Here is a 19,986-nt window from a genome sequence, read left to right as displayed (position 1 = left end):
GACTGTAAGAGCACAGATTTGGGGGAAAGGGAGTTTGAAGAAAGGGTGGTCAGGAAAGGCTTCTTAGAAAGTGAAGTTTGAGGGACTGACTTAGTGGTCCTGTGGTTAAGAGTCCACCTACCATTCAAGGGACACGAGTTCGGTCTTGGTCCAGGAAGACCCCACGTGCTGTGGGGCAGCTAAGCCCAAGAGCCACAGCTGCTTAAGCCCATGTGCTCTGGAGCCCTTGCTCTGCAACAAGAGAAGCCCACAATGATTGAGAGGCACATGGACCACCACTGAGGAGATGCCTCAGCTCTCTGCAGCTAGAGAAAGCCAGCGTGTAGCAACGAAGACCCAAAAATAGATAAATACAATTTTTAAAATAGTGAAGTTTGAAATGGGTCTTTAGAATTAACAAAATTACACCAGTATCCAAATGAATGAACATTCTGCCAAAATAGGGGTATTCACAAGGTTACTCCTCACCCCCCACCTGCACCTGCATTCACTCTCGTTTTCTTTACCTTCATTAAGGCAAAATGAAAATGTTCACGACCCATTTTTTGGGTTCATGTAAAACTTTAGGCCTCCTTTCCTTGTGTGCTCTTTCCTAGATAGAGCTTTTCTAAGTTAGAAAAAAGAAAATGAAAATTAGATTCAACACTCTCCTTCGGAATACTGAGACTCCATCCATCTGTTTCTCTGCCTCCCACTATGACTTCTTGACCAACACCTGTTTCTTTCCTGTTTCCTTATTGCAACACGGTGTGATATTAATATTTCCATACCTGAGCTATCTCATCATTCATTTGCAGTCCCCTCCCTCCTCTTCTCTTCATTTGAATTCATTAGTCTCAGCCGTCACCTTGCCTGGCCTCATGCATGCCATCTCCATTCCTATGTGTCTGGGGACACCTGCTGTCTTGAGTCTCAGTAGTCATCCACCTTCCATCAGTATTTGACCAACTTCCTGACATGGTCTGACCCTCACTGTTTACTTAGCCAAGACATAGTCTTGATCACATTCATACTGTCTGTCTCTCTATAATTTTCACACTAGGACTCAAGTGATTTCTTCCCTCTCCCTCCACTAATTTGTTTTATTAGTGTTCAATTGGTACAACTAATTGTATTTTTTTCTAATCACTGCAATTGTGTCTGTATTAGTAACAACTATTTTTATCCTCAATGTAATTTCAGTTTTTTATTGATTGAAACTTTCATGGAGGAAAAATGTTACTTTCCTTTTGGTTACTCATTTTAAAGAGTTTATGAACCAATATAACTGAAAAATTCCCAATTTTTAAAAGTTCACACAAACTTAAACTTACCTGGACTGCAAATCCCAAACCCTATTCTTCTTATCCTACCACACTGCCTTGCTATTTCATTCTAAAACCTTCATGAAAAATTTAACCATTCACTTTCTCTAATCTAGCTTTAAGCTGCTGATAATTTTATTCATTTGCTTAGCCTTGGGGCCAATAAGATGAAAGGTCCAACTCTATAAGGGCCAGTAATCCATACTGTATTTCTACATAAGTAAGCAGTGAAGTCTTGTCAGTAATTTAGTCTGCGTCACAGTGGGTTATATAAAGGACTAAAGGCAAAGGGTAGGGGAATTAAATAAATTCACAAAGCTTCAACTCTTTTCCTAACAAGACATCAAAGTACTGAGGAAAAAAATTAGACGTTTAACATTGGAAAGAAGACAGGGTTTTGAAGCAAAACCTGGATTTAACTTGCAGTTTTGGCCACATACTAACTCAGTTAACTTTGGCTAAGTCTTTCAACCACTCTGTATTATTTTCTCTTTAGTAAAAAAGGAGGTAGTAGTACAACCTCACAACAGCTCAAGGATTTAAATCATATTTGTAACTGTATTTATTTAGAAAAATAACAGTGCTGAGGATATGTAAGAACTTATTATAGAGTAGATACACTGAGTGCTAACTTTTTGATACATTTTTAAATCATTAGTATGTGTAAGTTTATAATACCTGCTTCATAGATTTCATTAATCTGGTAATCCAAAGGGTAGGGGGGGTTGATAATAGCAAGATGTTAGAGAGCAAAATAAGCGTAAAAGACTTATTTTATCTGATTACTTTTCTTCACTGTCTTTACAGAAGAGCCTTGAATTTAGGAATTCTTCGAGACCCTGGGTCAGAGATTGAAGATCGACAATACCAAATAGATCTGCAGTCTATCAATATTGGTACTGCTCAGTGGGATCAACTGAAGCCAGAAAAGGAAAATGGCACAGGAGGGGTGCTCACAGAGACGGAAAGAAACTCTCAGAATCCAGCTCTCGAGTGGAATATGGCCAGCAGGTAGGAAATGGTGGAGAAACTTTTTCCACATTCTAATATTTCATTGCCAGAAGAATAGTTAATATGCTCTTTAGCATGCCAAACCTAAGTGTTTCAGTATTGTTTCTTCATTTCATAAAATATATTTTGTAATTGTAGCTGATGCTGTTGTTTGGACTTCTATGAGTCCTACCACTGTTACACTGCAATTATTACAAATTTATGGTCAATGTCAGAATTTTTTTTTAAAGCTTGTTATTTGATGAAAAATTCCACTTCAGGATTTCCCTTAAAATCCATTATATTCCAAGTAAAAAAAATATTAACTCTTTCCTTATCAGATTCTTGTGCTTATTGCCTTTGTAGATCTTCTTTTAAAAAATGTTTAAGTCTCTTGCCTATTTTTAAATTGAGAGGTCTTTTTGTTGATGATTTGTAGGAGTTCTTTTTTTATTTAATTTTTTGAATTTTAAAAATTTTTATTGAAGTATAGTTGAATCACAGTTTTGTGTTAGTTTCTGGTGTACAACAGAGTGATTCAATTACACATGTACATACATATTCTTTTTCATATTCTTTTCCATTAGAATTTATTGCAAGATACTGAGTTTAGTTCCCTGTGCTATACAGTAGAACCTTGTTTGTTTTAAATGTAGTAGCTCGTATCTGCTCATCCTGCTTTATCTTTCCCCTTCCCCACTTCCCCTTTGGTAACCATAAGTTTGTTTTCTCTGTATGTTAGTTGATTTCTGTTTAGTAAATAAGTTAATTCGTATATATTTTTAGATTCCACATATAAGTGATATTATATGGTGTTTGTCTTAGTCTGAGTTACCTCACTTAATATGGCAATCTCTCCGTCCATCCATGTTGCTGCAAATGGCATTATTTCATTCTTTTTAATGGCTGGGTGATTTTCCATTTTATGTATGTACCACATTTTCTTTATCCATTGATCTGGTCGATGGATATTTAGGTTGCTTCATAATTGCATTGTAACTAGTGCTGCTGTGAACATGGAGGGGTGGGTGCATGTGTCTTTCTGAATTAGTTTTGTCCAGATATATGCTTAGGAGTGGGATTGCTGAATCATACGGCAACTGTTTTATTAGTTTTTTAAAGAACCTCCATACTGTTTTACATAGTGGCTGCACCAATTTACATTCCCACCAACCATGTAGCAGGTTTCCCTTTTCTCAACACCTACTTCAGCATTTATTATTTGTAGACTTTTTTGAGGGCAGGAGGTGCCAGTTATTTTATTCTTTTCATATAGAACAAACTTACAAGAATTTATACAGTTTAGAAATAGATTCCAATTGCATCATTACTCCTAGTAAAACATATAACTAATAAGACAACCAATCAATTTCACTTTTCTTTTGAAAGTCGTAATAACAAAACATGGCAATACTTTGTAAGTCTTAGAGTCTTGTGAGGGGCTTTGTTCAAATCATACTTTCACGTACAGATTTACTTTATTAATAATAGATAAGTTAGCAATAGATGTAAATTTTCATACAAGTTTTCCTGTGACACAAGAAAATAAAAAGATTGCTGTGAAAAGTCTCAGATTTTATCAAATCAGATTCTCTGTACTAAATTTAGGATGCAAAACATCATTTCTCCCTAGACAGCTGTGGGAAAAAAAGAGATATCTTCTTTACTCCTTTTTTGTATAGACTTTTTAATTATTGCCATTGTGACAAGTGTGAAGTGATACCTCATTGTAGTTTTGATTTGCAGTTCTCTGATAGTTAGCAATGTTGAGTGTCTTTTCATGTGCCTGTTTTCCTTCCATATGTCTTATTTGGAGTAATGTCTATTTATGTCTTCTGCCCAATATTTGATTAGGTTGTTTGTTCTGTTAATTTGTTGTGTGAGCTGTTTGTGTTATTTTTTAAATTAAGCCCTGTTGGTTACATCATTTGTAAATATTTTCTACCATTCTTTAGGTTATCTTTTCATTTTGTTTATGCTTTCCTTTACTTTCATTGAGTCCCATTTACCTTTATTTTTGCCTTTATTTCTATTGCCTTGGGAGATCAACCTAAGAACATATTGAAACATTAGTACAATCTGTGTCAGAGAATGTTTTGCCTGTGTTTGCTTCTAGGTGTTTTATTGTGTCATGTTTTATATTTAAGTCTCTGAGCCATTTTGAGTTTATTTTTGTGTACGGTGTGAGGGGGTATTCTACTCATTGATTTACATGCGTCTGTCCAACTTTTACAACACCTCTTGCTGAAGAGACTTTCTTTTCTCCGTTGTGTATTCTTGCCTCTGTCAAAGATTAATTGGCCATAGATGTGTGGGTTTCTTTCTGTGCTTTCTGTTCTGTTCTGCTGATCCATATATCTAGTTTTTGTGCTGGTACCGCACTGTTTTCATTGCTGTAGCTTTGTAGTATTGTCTGAAGTTTGGGAGGGTTATGCCTCTGCTGTGTTCTTTTCCCTCAATATTGGTTTGACAGTGCTGGGACTTAGCGTATAAATCTTTCACCTCCTTGGTGAGGTTTATTTCTAAGTTTTTTAATGCAGTCTTAAAAGTGATTATTTTCTGCTTTCCTTCTCTGATATATCATTGTTAGCATACAGAAATGTGTCCAATTTCTATATGTTATATTGTGTATTTCTACCTTGCTGAATTTATCAGTACTATCTGTTTTGTGTAGTCTTTACAGTTTTCTCTCTATATTGTATTATGTCATCTGTATATAATGACAGTTTTACCTCTTCCCTTCCAATTTGGCTAACTTTTATTTCTTTTTCTTCTCTGATTGCTGCGGCTAGGACTCCAATACTATGTTAAATACAAGGGGTAGCAGTGGGCATCCTTCTCTTGTTCCAGATTTTACTGGGAAGATTTTCAGCTTTTCGCCATTAAGCATTATGTTGTTTTCACCCTATTATGTGGGTTTGTCACAAGTAGCTTTTTTTTTTTTTTAGTTTTTTGAATACTGAGTTGTTGTTTTGGTTTTTTTTTTTTATTTTATTTATTTTTTTTTTCCAGTGGGTTTTGTCATACATTGAAATGAATCAGCCATGGATTTACATGTATTCCCAATCCCGATCCCCCCTCCCACCTCCCTCTCCACCCGATTCCTCTGGGTCTTCCCAGTGCACCAGGCCGGAGCACTTGTCTCATGCATCCCACCTGGGCTGGTGATCTGTTTCACCATAGATAGTATACATGCTGTTCTTTTGAAATATCCCACCCTCACATTCTCCCACAAAGTTCAAAAGTCTGTTCTGTATTTCTGTGTCTCTTTTTCTGTTTTGCATATAGGGTTATCGTTATCACCTTTCTAAATTCCATATATATGTGTTAGTATGCTGTAATGTTCTTTATCTTTCTGGCTTACTTCACTCTGTATAATGGGCTCCAGCTTCATCCATCTCATTAGGACTGGTTCAAATGAATTCTTTTTAATGGCTGAATAATATTCCATGGTGTATATGTACCACAGCTTCCTTATCCATTCATCTGCTGATGGGCATCTAGGTTGCTTCCATGTCCTGGCTATTATAAACAGTGTTGCTATGAACATTGGGGTGCACGTGTCTCTTTCAGATCTGGTTTCCTCAGTGTGTATGCCCAGAAGTGGGATTGCTGGGTCATATGGCAGTTCTATTTCCAGTTTTTTAAGAAATCTCCACACTGTTCTCCATAGCGGCTGTACTAGTTTGCATTCCCACCAACAGTGTAAGAGGGTTCCCTTTTCTCCACACCCTCTCCAGCATTTATTGCTTGTAGACTTTTGGATAGCAGCCATCCTGACTGGCGTGTAATGATACCTCATTGTGGTTTTGATTTGCATTTCTCTAATAACGAGTGATGTTGAGCATCTTTTCATGTGTTTGTTAGCCATCTGTATGTCTTCTTTGGAGAAATGTCTGTTTAGTTCTTTGGCCCATTTTTTGATTGGGTCATTTATTTTTCTGGAATTGAGCTGCAGGAGTTGCTTGTATATTTTTGAGATTAATCCTTTGTCTGTTGCTTCATTTGCTATTATTTTCTCCCAATCTGAGGGCTGTCTTTTCACCTTGCTTATAGTTTCCTTTGTAGTGCAAAAGCTTTTAAGTTTCATTAGGTCCCATTTGTTTAGTTTTGCTTTTATTTCCAATATTCTGGGAGGTGGGTCATAGAGGATCTTGCTGTGATTTATGTCGGAGAGTGTTTTGCCTATGTTCTCCTCTAGGAGTTTTATAGTTTCTGGTCTTAGTGTTGGAAGTTCTGGCCACAGCAATCAGAGCAGAAAAAGAAGTAAAAGGAATCCAGATAGGAAAAGAAGAAGTAAAACTCTCACTGTTTGCAGATGACATGATCCTCTATATAGAAAACCCTAAAGACTCTACCAGAAAATTACTAGAGCTAATCAACGAATATAGTAAAGTTGCAGGATATAAAATTAACACACAGAAATCCCTTGCATTCCTATATACTAACAATGAAAAAACAGAAAGAGAAATTAAGGAAACAATACCATTCACCATTGCAACAAAAAGAATAAAATACTTAGGAGTATATCTACCTAAAGAAACAAAGGACCTATACATAGAAAACTATAAAACACTGATGAAAGAAATCAAAGAGGACACAAACAGATGGAGAAACATACCGTGTTCATGGATTGGAAGAATCAATATTGTCAAAATGGCTATACTACCCAAGGCAATCTATAGATTCAATGCAGTCCCTATCAAGCTACCAACGGTATTCTTCACAGAACTAGAACAAATAATTTCACAATTTGTATGGAAATACAAAAAACCTCAAATAGCCAAAGCAGTCTTGAGAAAGAAGAATGGAACTGGAGGAATCAACCCGCCTAACTTCAGGCTCTACTACAAAGCCACAGTCATCAAGACAGTATGGTACTGGCACAAAGACAGAAATATAGATCAATGGAACAGAATAGAAAGCCCAGAGATAAATCCACGAACCTATGGACACCTTATCTTTGACAAAGGAGGCAAGGATATACAATGGAAAAAAGACAACCTCTTTAACAAGTGGTGCTGGGAAAACTGGTCAACCACTTGTAAAAGAATGAAACTAGAACACTTTCTAACACCATACACAAAAATAAACTCAAAATGGATTAAAGATCTAAATGTAAGACAAGTAGCTTTTATTATGTTGAAATATGTTCCCTCTGTACCCACTTTGATAAGAGTTTTTATCATGAGTGGGTGTTGAATTTTGTCAAATACTGTTCCTGAATCTATTAAGGTGATCATGTGGTTTTCATCTTTTCTTTATTTGCTTATATTGATTGACTTGCATATGATAAACTATCCTTGTGACCCTGGGATGAATCCAACCTAATCATAGTGTAGGATCTTTGTTATATATTGTTGCATTCAGTTTGCTAATGTTTTGTTGAGGATTTTTGCATCTATATTCATCAAAGGTATTTGCTTGTAATTTTCTTTTTTGGTAGTGTCTTTTTCTGGTTTTGGTATCAGGGTGATGTTGGCTTGATAGAATGACTTTAGAAGAGTTTTCTCTTCTTCAGTCTTTTGGAAAAATTTGATGAATGGCGTAAGTTCTTCTTTATATGTTTGGTAGAATTTCTCAGTGAAAACATCTGGTTCTGGACTTTCATTTGCAAGGATGTTTTTTATTATTAGTATTATTACAGATTCTATTTCACTTCTATTGATCAATCTGTTCAAATTATGTCTTTCTTATGTGATTCAGGTTTGGTGGGCTATAAGTATCTACAAATCTGTCCCATTTCTCCTAGGTTGTCCAACTTACTGGCTTGTAATTGTTCATAGTATTATCTTAGGGTTGTTTGTATTTCTGTGGTATAGGTTATTATCTCTCCTCTTTCATTTCTTATTTTGTTTATTTGGGTCTTCTCTTCTTGATGAGTCTGGCCAGGGCTCTGTTAATTTTTTTTACACTTTCAGATAACCAGGTTTTGGTTTCATTCATAATTTTTTTTCTATTTTTTAAAATCTCCATTATATTTATTTCCTCCCTGATATTTATTATTTCTTCCCTTTTGCTGACTTTAGGTTTTGTTTGTCCTTTTTTAAATTGTTTTAGGTGATAGGTTAGGTTAATTATTTGAGATGTTCTTGTTTTTGAAGAAGGCACATATGAGCTTTCCTTTTAGAACTGTTCTTGCTGCATCCCATAGATTTTGATGGGCTTCCCAGGTGGCATAAGTGGTAAAGAATCTGCCTGCCAATGCAGGAGACATAAGAGATGTGGGTTTGATCCTTGGGTTGGGAAGGTCCCTTGTAGGAGGGCATGGCACCCCACTCCAGTTTTCTTGCCTGGAGAATCCCATGGACAGAGGAGCCTGGCTTGCTATGGTTCATAGGGTTGCACAGAGTTGGACACAACTGAAGCAGCTTAGCAAGCAAGCAAGCAAGCATAGATTTTGAATGGTTATGTTTTCATTGTCATTTGTCATTATTTTAAAAAGTTTCCTTTTTGTTTTCATCACTGACCATTAGTTTTTTAGTAGTGTGTTGTTTAGTCTCCTTGTAGTCATTTCTTTCTTGTTTCTCTTTCCCTGGTTGATGTCTAGTTTCACACCCGTGTGGACAGAAAAGATAGTTGAAATAGTTTTATGTGCCCTTTAATTTGTGTCCTACTATGTGGTCCATCCTACAGAATGTTTCATGTGCACCTGAAAATAATGTATATTCTGAGGTTTTTTGGATGTAATTTCCTGAAAATATCAATTAAGTCTATCTGTTCTGTTGTGTCATTTATAACCTCTGTTGCCTTATTGATTTTTGTGTCTGGAAGATCTGTCCATTAATGTCAGTGGGATGTTAAATTCTCCTATTACTGTATTCTTATTGATTTCTTTTTTATGTCTATTAATGCTTGTTTTATGTATTTAGGTGCTCCTTTATTGGATGTGTGTATGTTACAAGTATGTATCCACTTATATCGATTCTTTTATCATTGTGTGCTGTCATTTTTTTGTCTTTCTCTATGGCCTTTGTTTTAAAATCTATTTGGTCTAATACGAGTATTGCTACCCTTGTTTTCTTGTGATTTCCACTTTTGTGAAACTTCTTTTTTTATCCCATCACTTCACTCTGTGTGTGTCTTTCACCTTAAATTGGGTCTCTTTTAGGTGGCATGTTTAGGCTCTTGTTTCATTATCCAGTCTGACACTCTGTGTCTTTTGATTGAAGCATTTAGTCCATTGACATTTGAGGTAATTATTGATAGATATGTATTTATGGCATGTTTAACCTTGTTTTCTAGCTGATATTATATTTCTTCTTTGTTTCTTTCTTTTTGTTTTTCCTCTTGTAGTTTGATGATTTTCTTTTGAGCTATGCTTACGTTCTCTTCCTTTTGGTTTTTCTGAATCAATTGTATGTTTTTGGTTTGTGATTTCCCAGTTTTTCAGGTATGTTAAACTATTATTATAACTTTATAGTATATAGTTTGCTTTAGACTGATACTCATAGACTCAAACACATTCTGAAAAAAAATCTACAGTTTCCTACTCTCTTCCCCCACATTTTATGATTTTGGTATTGTCTTTTACATCTTCATGTTTATCCTTTTGCTGTTCATTGTAGTTGTCACTTGCTCAAGTTTGTTTTGTTTTGTTTTTCAAATCTGTGTATTGGCTTATTTAAGTGATTTACTTTCCAATTGTGATTTTCTCTGTCCTATAGATTATTGTTTCTTTTGTATTTAGAGAAAACCTTTCAGTATTTCTTTTAGGATAGGTTTAATATTGCTGTATTATTTTAGCTTTTGCTTATCTGAGAAATTCTTCCTCTCTCCTATTCTAAATGATAATTTTGCTGGGTGAAGTATTCTTGGTTGTAAGTTTCTTCCTTTCAGAAGTTTGAATACATCTTGTGACTCCCTCCCAGCCTGCAACATTTCTGTAGGAAATTAGCTGATAGTCTTCTCTTTTTGGAACTCCTATTATGCATGAATTGGCACACTTTATATTACCTCATAGAATTTGCATGTTGCTTTCATATTTTCTTGCCTTGCCTTTCTATCTGCAGTTCTGATTGAGTGATTTGCATTATTCTGTCTCTTCCAGATAACTTAATCATTTTTCTGTGTCATTTAGTTTGCTATTCATCGCTTGTAGATTGGGTTTTATCCCCAGCCACTAGAGTGCTATTAATCTTCTTGTGTGTAGTGCAGGCATTGCACTCTCAAAGCCACCAGTGGAGTAAATCCCCTGAAATAATGCAGCCCCTGGGAATCAGCTCAGATTTAAGACCTGCCTCCATGTGTGGGCCACCCCTGGCACTTTCCTGCTCCCAGGGCTTACAGAGGCATAGCTATGCCTTCTGTGAGCATTCCAAGAATGAGGGTGCTATGATGGGGCCCTGCCCTCTCTTTGGAGAGAGCTTTAGCAATGACAGACCTAGGATGCTGCACCTTCGACCACACTCCAGCCCCTCAGGCTGTCTCTGTCCAGCCAACCCCAATCTTTTCTCCAGTCTGTCTTCTGAAGCTAGAGTTTCAGCACCCTAGTCCCCACACACACCAGCAGGCACACATCTGAGGCTTAGGAGCAGATCAAGGTAGCCATGACCATCTGTGCTGGTCTCTTTCTGTGGTACCTGTGGCATTCTGGCTGCTGCACTCTCCTCTGAGCCTCTTAGGCTCCCTTTCTGTCCTAGCTGATTCCTAGACAATGGAGGAGGTTCCCATGGTGATCAGAAATTTCCTCTTTCACAGCTCCCTTCCAGGAGTGCAGGTCCTGTCCTGATTCCTTTATTTTTCCTTTGTGCTTCCTGGTTACGTAGTGATCTTTCCTGCAGCTTTTGCTTTTGCTAGCATTCATTAGGTATTCTGTGAGAGTTGTTTCTCATGTAGAAGTACTGTTGATGTATTTGTGAGGAGAGGTGAGCTCTACATCCTTCTATTCTGCTATCTTGATCTGGGCCAGGTCATGAAGATTTATGCCTATATTATACTAGGAGTTTTATGGGTTTAATGCTTATAATTGGGTTATTGAGTTATTTTAGTGTTTTTTTTTTTTAATAGAGTATAGCATAGAGTTATTCCTTTGCATGTTGGATATCCAGTTGTTCCAGCACCATTTGTTGAGGAGATTGTTCTTTCCCCAGTGAATGGTCTTTGCACCTTTGTCAGAAATTAGAGATTTTAATATCAAATATACACCAAATATACACTAAAGATACAAAGTAAAATAACTTATGATATGTGTCCATCCCTTACAGAGCTCATCTCCCAATCAAAACGACAGACTGGTTAATTAAATATTCAAGTACAGTGTGGAAACCACTCTGATAGTCATAAATAAAGGATACTTAGGATTAAAGTAAGGCACATAAAAATTGAGATAAACACATTTCATGCACATAAAACATCTTAGGCAGATAGATGTGACATAACACATAAACAGAATGATAAATTACTATTAAATTGATGTAGGTACAAATAGAAAATTAAAAGAAAGAAACTCTGTGTGGGTTTTCAGGGAAGGTTTCACAATGTGTATGACTTGAACTTTTTCCCACAAAGTATGAGTGGCAGGAGAGGGAAGGGAGCAGTTTGAACTAAGAAAGATACTCCAATTTAAAAACCCGCCCTGTTTTCTTCACTTCTAAATACCAGTCACAGATTATCATGCTTGGCACATAATAGGAAGTTAGTGAAGATTTGAGTGAACTGAGAAATTGAATGACAAGATGATTAAGTAGAGCTAGCAAATCAAGTGACTGAATGTGAGTGGTTTTGAGAGATACTCATTCAAATAAAGACAAGAAATATCTGATGTTGTTTAGTTCTGCTGATTAATCTTGACAGAAATATAAAACAGAGCTTTAATATCATTACATTTTTTGTTTTTCATTCAGTATTACCAGTAGAATTCAAAAGATGCACGGTAAAGAATAATTTACTCACCCCACCCATTATTAACTGACAGTCTTTATAATGGTTTATTCCTCCCGACTCGGGATTCCTCCTGACATGTTACTCACGTTTTGTCTTTAATCATAATGTGTTTCTGTGTGTATGATGGGGAGAAAGAAGCAGGGAAGTTAAGCATGAATAATCATCAGATTTTAAAATTTGTAGATCTTTTGCTCTTAAAACCTTAATTTTTTAACTGACAGAATATATCAGGGTTCAATCAGGTCAGAACAACAGCTGTAAGTGTTGTAACAGAGGGGATTTATTTTAGGAATAAGAACTTACCCATTTGTAGAAGAAGCTCGGTAACCTGGATTAAAAATTTGTTGCATTCCAGGAAACCTGGGAAGCCATCCTTGTCTAGTGGCTAGAGGGACCATGAAGGCTGGTAGACAAGTCTGTCGGAGGCTGTTACTCGTGCTTCTGGAGTTCAGCCTGCAGTTGCTATTGTCCAGCAGAGCCAGAAGTCAGGAAAAGGTCATGAAGGTGGAAAGAGTGAGGACAGGCTGGAATCTGTTGGCACTTCTGCATCATGTTTTCTCTACTATTTAAAACAGTATAACTGTCAGAGAATATCGTCCATTATCTATTTCTCTTCCACATTCCAGCTCTCATGCAAATTTCTTTCTAAACTCTGAACTACTCTTAGCACATTATAGAACAAAAGCACTACAGAAAACTAAGTTTGAGGAGATTCTTCACTTGTCCAATGTCACTTAAAATACAGTTAAGCATGGAACCCTGATTTGCTTCCTCTTAGCCAACTACTTTTCTTGTATTCAATTCTCTGACCCCTTACTCTTATGCTAAAGTTCATTGTTAGTAAATTGCTTTTTTTCTTTTTTTTTTTAGCAACCATTTTTACTACATCTGGGCTTATTTTATAATCTGAGAAAATGAAGTGCTGAGAACTAAAATAGCCCATACTGAGGTTTGCCATGTGCAGGTTACACATTAAAATCACTAGTGTTGTTCTACATGATAATTAGAACTTTGAGGGTGTCTGGAGTGGGGGTGGAGTGAGGGTAGTGGGATGGTATAGAAAGTTTATCTTATAATTTCCTGAAAATGTCAGTAAACCTAAATCCTCCAAGTGAATCTGATTTTCTTGTTTATAATACTTAAAGATATAGTTTGAACAGACTTGAAAGCTGCAATTAAAAAAAATAAATCATTTATACCGAATGCTTTTATTTGGCCTTCTCACTGTGTTTTATTTCCTTTAGTAATTTATCTTTCTGACTTTATTGTGAAGAAATAGAACATATTTATTTGTTTTAGTATTTTGATAAACATGTATCAAATTACACATATTGCCCTTTGGACTATTTCCCCCACACATTGGATTTAAAAAAAATTTTTTTTAAATTCTTAGCAGGCTGAATTTGAATTTGACACATTCTTAAACTCAGTCTGTGATTCTCAAGATTAGTAGCATTGACTGTGTGGAAGTGTAGCTTTGTGTTGATGTTAAAGTACCTGAAGCATAAATTATTGGCCTTAATTCTGAGAGATCATGACTGTTTTGTCTGTATTTTGATCTCTTACATTTTTATTTTTTAAAAGTGATTACCCACATGTTCATAGGAGCCTTTGTGTATTTTGATTTATGATTGATCAAACAGATTTTTTTTCCAAAATTGTTCCTGTGAAATTATAAACAGGAATGTGGAAAGAAAGCATTTTCTTTGATTTTACTCTTCACCTTGAAAGCCGTCACTTGTGTCTTTATTTGTGAGGATGTCAATCTAATGCCTAAACAAATTTATAGACTAGAAGTTAGTCTAATTCCCATAGTCTATAGGTTAATGCCTGGGATCACCTAAACCTTCTTGAATTGTGTGATTTTATAATAATCCCGTTAAACTGTTTCATGACTATATGTGAGAGAATGTTTTCTCCTGCTACTTAAAGTACCTGGGAACTAATGTGAAGGAAAAAGGGTTCCTGGTGCAGCAGGAAGAAGCAGCCGGTTTATACTTCCCAACAGCCAGCAAATATTTCTTACCTGAAGATATCCTTGGCAACTTGAAAAGGTGGCACAGAGATTAAAGGACATAGATCTGTCTTGTTCAGCCTGACTCTTCTGTAGTTACTGATACCAACTTGCCCTGCAGGTCCAGTTGCGGAACCTTTGTTCCAACTGAATGGCCTTAGCCCAGTCCCTGAAACTCGTGTCCTCATAGGTAATTTGGGGCTAATAAAAATGGTCCTTACTTCACATACAGGGTTGCTGTGAAGAATTCAGTATCTGAGTCACAAAAGGCATTTCACAAACTGTAAAGGTCGTCATAGATGGTAAAGAATGGTGGCCGTCATAGGTGGCTCAGTGGTAAAGAATCCATCTGCCAGTACAGGAAATGGAAGAGATGTGGGTTTGATTTCTGGGTCAGGAAGATCCCCTAGAGTAGAAAATGGAAACTCACTCCAGTATTTGCCTGGAAAATTCCATGGACAGAGGAGCCTAGCAGGTTGCAGTCCATGAGGTCACAACGAGTTGGACACAACTGAGCAACTGAGCATACACACAAGCATAGCTACTAACAGGCAGTAGGTACTCAAAAAATCAGAAAATATTTAAGTTGAATATAATCATCATGGTAATATATCATATAATTTTAACTGCATTAGAAATTCAACAGAAAATGTTACTATTGGAAGGAAAAAAAAAAACACCACACACACTAAAATGGACTTCAACTCTTAACTAGTGTTTATCAAATGACTTATCCTTGTGACTCCCTGAAAACGAGAGGAATCTGTATAAATAGGTACAGTTAATCAAATTATAATGAATAATTTCTCCAAAGGTATGTTATATATATTTATTGTTTATAATGTGTGTGAATATTACTGTTTTTCATATTCAGGAATATCTACTGAAGTGGATTATCTCTATTGATTGCCACAAGTCTTAAGTATTTTCTGGTCTATCTTTCTCAGTAGTATTTCTAGTTTACTAATTTGTAAAGTTATATCTAAAATTCTATTTATCCATCTATTATATATTTAACCTTAGTAACTATATTTTTATTTCTGAATGTTCTATTTGGTTGTTTTTCAAATCTGTTTTGCCTTTATGGTATTAATACTTTGGTTTTTTTTCCTCATGTGTTTCATTCCATCCTATATGTCTTTAGTGATTTTAAAGAAATTTATTATATTGTAGACATGTGGAAATTCCATTATCAGAAGTTCTTGATCATGAAGTTTATAATGGGGTTGAATTCTCGCTAATAAAAAAATGATTTTGAAGTATATATGAAATCTGTATTTAGGAGTTTATCTTCAGTGGTCTTTGTTCTTTAGAATCCTTTTTGTCAGTTTGAAAGCATGTTTTCCAAGGAGACTTGTTTCTATTTCTGACTGATGCCCTGGGGTTATCAAAGGTCTGATGCCACTTTTATATAAATAACTTAATATTGGTATTCCTGGACCAACACATATAATATAAATTACAGCTTCCAAACACACATGGGATATTTCCCATTATTTTTCATTTTTCAATTATTTTTATTTTAAAGTTGAAAAAAGAGAAAGATCTCTGTTTTTTTCAATAAGCTCTCTTGCCAAAACAGGCAGACTTCCTTGTTCTTTTCTATTTCTGATTGGAAGTTATTTTTCTGGCCTTTTAAGGGCCCCAGATCTAAGTTGACATCTCATCTCAAAATTCTTGCCTGTCAGGGATGTAAGGATTACTCTGTTTCTCCATATGGCCGTTAAAAATCTATTCCTGAGGTTGGGGGTGGAGTGGAATCTATTCCCTTGGCTTACTGAGAGTAGCTAAGACCCTAAAGTCGTTAACAATATCAGATAATACTTTGAGTTTTACTTTCCTCTTGTTATTTTAAACCCTCGACTATTGTCTAGTAAAGTATTGGCAGAATTTAATTCTTGTTGCAGTTATTTCTGCAGTGTTTATTTTTTCCTTCTTTTGAATTCATCCTTGAAAATATTTGAATCTATAAAAAAAGTTTTATGATTTAAAAATATATATCCTTAACTCAAATATTTACCAGAGATAATACAAAAGAAAAGTTAGTACTCTATATACCAGTAAAGTTCTAGTTTTATGACCATTGACTTATTAAACTTTTTTTTTAAATTTCTAACATCATGGGTCTTTCATATGTTGTGTTACTGATTTAATTCACACGATGGGAAATAATTAGAATGTGAAGAAGTACTTTTTTCTCCCCCCATCAGTGCTTCAGTTAAAGTTTGCTTTCCTTTGGTTCCCTGCCACCTTTTCCATTTTAAGGTATTTTTAATATGTCATATATTTTAGCATTCCCCTAAGAGGGCACATCAGATGTTACATGTTTCTCACACTGGTCATTTTATGGAATTTGAGCTATTAAGCTCTAATTGTGGTGTCTCTCAGGGTCTCAACTCTTCCTCTGTATTCAGATTTTAATACTTCTTCCTGTTACCCTCTGTTAACCAGATCTCTTCATTCTTTAAAATTGACTTGCTTGAAATCCAATACTTATGTGTCACAGAACCAGATGATCTGATTTGCTTTTTTGGCAAAGAGCATATAAAGCTCTGCCCATTGCCCAGTTCAACAAAAGATGCTAGTTCTCTCTAGAGTACTTTGGTAGAAAAAGATGTAGACAGACTTGAGTTTTATCTGTGCTTTTTTGTGAGATTACTTATGCCAATTCTCTGATCTTACCTTGGTTATTTTATAATAATAGAGACTAATGGGGACATATTTATAAGGAATATAAAATTAATGGTTCCAGTAACTTTTGAGGTATAACTTGATAGTAAAGCATGGAACTATTTTATCTCATAAAATGATAACTAAGAATATAAATAAATAACTTGAAAAAACTTCAGTAAACTTGAAGGTCTGTACTAGCACAGGTTTTGATTTCTTAATAATATTTAAAATTATTAGCAATTAGCAATTTTTAATGTAGTATAGAAATAGTGTGCTAGATAACTGTTCAAAAGATAATGTATAAAGAAAAATTAAGATAGCAGTCAAATGCTGCTCTGGTATCAACTTGCCCTGCAGACCTATAATTGTAGAACCTTTGTTCCAGTAGATGATGTGGAGCTAATTGTGGTCCTTACTTCACATCCAGGGTTGCTATGAGGAAGAATTCAGTATCAAAGTCACAAAAGGCACTTCACAAACTGTAAAGGCATTCATAGGGCTTCCCAGATGATGCAATGAGAAAGAATCTGCCTGCCAGTGCAGGAGACAGAAGATGTGTTCGATCCCTGAGTCAGGAAGCTCCCCTAGAGTAGGAAATGGCAACCCACTCCAGTGTTCTTGCCTGGAAAATTCCATGGACGGAGGAGCCTGGTGAGCTGCAGTCTATGGGGTTGCAAAGAGTTGGACACATCTGAGCATACACACACACACACACACACACACACAGAGGAAGTTATAATCTATGAGCTCAGATGGTTCTTAGAGTTTAAAAAAGAAAAGAGAGGTCAAAGATTAAGTGAACATGCTTGTGAAACTATAGAAATTGAGAAGAAGGCAGCTGTCAAGTAGAATGTCAGAAATATCAAAACTAGAAAATTAAAAATGATCACAAAAGAGTAAGATATTTTTTTTTAACAAAAGAGATACTAAACTATTTGTAGAAACCAAAGGAGTTAAAAATAGAAAAAGCAGTTGATTGAAAGGTCCTAGAATACTGCTGGGTTTCCTGCCTACCGGTGCAGGAGACATAGGAGACAGAGGTGCAGTCCCTGTGTCAGGAAGATCTCCTGGAGGAGGGCATGGCAACCCACTCCAGTGTCCTTGCCTGCATAATCCCATGGACAGAGAAACCTGGCAGGCTACAGTCCATGGGGTTGCAAAGAGCTGGAGACAGCTGAAGCAACTTGGCATGCACATGCACAGCATAGTACTAATGTGAAATTGATTAATTACATCTGAATTTCTTGATTAGTGTTTTTCCTTTCATGACTCTGAAGTTAGGAATTGACTTTACAAAACTATGACTATGAAATACACAAATAGACACAGTCAAAATAATGAAATTTTGGCATACATGTTTTTAGTGCAGAAACTTGTACAAATTTAATGAAAATTATCCTTAAAAATGAAATGGCTAATTATTTTTTACTTTATCTTTTAGCATACGGCGGCATCAAGAAAGAAGAGCAATTTTGACTCCCATTTTAACAGATTTTTCTGTACGAATAACTGGAGCACCTGCCATCATTTTCACCAAAATAATTTCTCCGGAAAATATGCACACTGAGGTTAGAACGTAATTTAGGTCTTATTTTAGTCTGAATAATGGAGCAGCTTTTCTTTGTGTGTTTGGAGTTTTCATAGTTTCCGTGCACAGGATATCAAATTATCTTATTATTAATGTTATTATTGTGTCTAATAATTACTGAACATTTTTTGTACTCTTTAGAGCTTCCCTGATAACTCACTTGGTAAAGAATCCACCTGCAATGCAGGAGACCCTGGTTAGATTCCTGGGTCGGGAAGATCCCCTGGAGAAGGGATAGGCTACCTGCTCCGGTATTCTTGGACTTCTCTTATGGCTCAGCTGGTAAAGAATCTGCCTGTGATGCAGGAGACCTGGGTTCATTCCCTGTGTTGGGAAGATCCCCTGGAGAAGGGAGAGGCTACCCACTCTAGTATCCTGGCCTAGAGAATTCCACGGACTGTATAGCCCATGGGATCAAAGAGTCAGACACAACTGAGTGACTTTCACTTTATAGTACTGTTTGTGTATTACTTTTCGTGTAATATTTGGACTTCTCTGGTGGCTCAGATGGTAAAGAGTCTGCCTACAATGCAGGAGACCAGGGTCCTATCCCTGAGTCAGGAAGATCCCCTGGAGAAGGAAGTGGCTACCCACTCCAGTATTCTTGCCTGGAGAATTCCATAGAGAGAGAAGCCTGGAGGCCTACAGTCCAGGTGTCGCAGAGTCTGCACATGACTGAGCAATTTCAACTTTTATTTTCTTTTTTCATGTAATAACTCATTTAGCTGTCATAGTAATCCTATTAGCATCTCTTACTGTCCTCATTTTGCAGATGAGGACACTAAAGCATGGAGAGTTAAGCTGTCTAAATTTTCACAAGTGGTTAGAAGCAGAACGTGGTGTGCACCGACTGGTCTGGTTCCCAGCCACATGCTCTTGATCTGCACAACCTCTTTCTAATAAAAGTAGCAATAATACTGACAGATTACTTAGCATTCTCACATGGGTTACCTTACAAGGAGAGCTCTACATGAATTACCTTATTTACTCTTCTCCGCATCCATGAGATAGATATTATGAGTATACATATTTTATAGATGAGGAAACAGATCAAAAGAAATTAAGTAATTTGACCAACATTACTAGCCAGTTACTAATGGATCCAGGCTTGAAGTCTAATCACTATGCTATATTTTGCCTCTATGCCTAGAATAGAAATGTAATAATAATGGGATCCTTTATGTTATGTTATGTTTGTTGTGTTAATTTATAATGTTATTTATGTTATGCTAAAAACTATAAACTTTGGATCATTCATAGAGTTATAAGCAGTTATGAAAACTTTGGAAATATTATGTTCAAATTAAATGTATTATTATTTTAAGGTGACAAAAGTTTATATCCTTCTCTGAGTTTTTAAAGAACAGTATTTTGTGTTCTCTTATTTGATCTTTGTAATAACCCTAATAAGGGAAACCGGTGGCTCAGAGTTGGAGAATCCTCCTGTAATGCAGGAGACGCAAGAGATACTGGCTCCATCCCTGGGTCTGGAGGATCCCCTGGAGAAGGGAATATAATCCACTCCAGTATTC

At 36.1% G+C, this 19,986-nt stretch overlaps 1 protein-coding gene across 9 annotated transcripts in view; it reads left to right on the top strand.

The window, feature by feature from the left end:
* VPS13B (vacuolar protein sorting 13 homolog B) overlaps positions 1-19,986 on the top strand; it is a 775,932-nt gene that overhangs the window by 471,920 nt on the left and 284,026 nt on the right. For all 9 annotated transcript variants that reach the window (XM_043880234.1, XM_043880239.1, XM_043880237.1 and 6 more), the window contains 2 exons: positions 2,112-2,315; positions 18,308-18,434. In XM_043880234.1, coding sequence (XP_043736169.1) covers positions 2,112-2,315; positions 18,308-18,434 — 331 coding nt within the window. The remainder of the gene's footprint in view (positions 1-2,111; positions 2,316-18,307; positions 18,435-19,986) is intronic.

Source organism: Cervus elaphus, chromosome 21 (genome assembly GCF_910594005.1).
Source record: "Cervus elaphus chromosome 21, mCerEla1.1, whole genome shotgun sequence".
Classification (NCBI taxonomy): domain Eukaryota; kingdom Metazoa; phylum Chordata; class Mammalia; order Artiodactyla; family Cervidae; genus Cervus; species Cervus elaphus.
The sequence above is the reverse complement of the archived record's forward strand: the minus strand, read 5'-3'. Positions and strand labels throughout refer to the sequence as shown.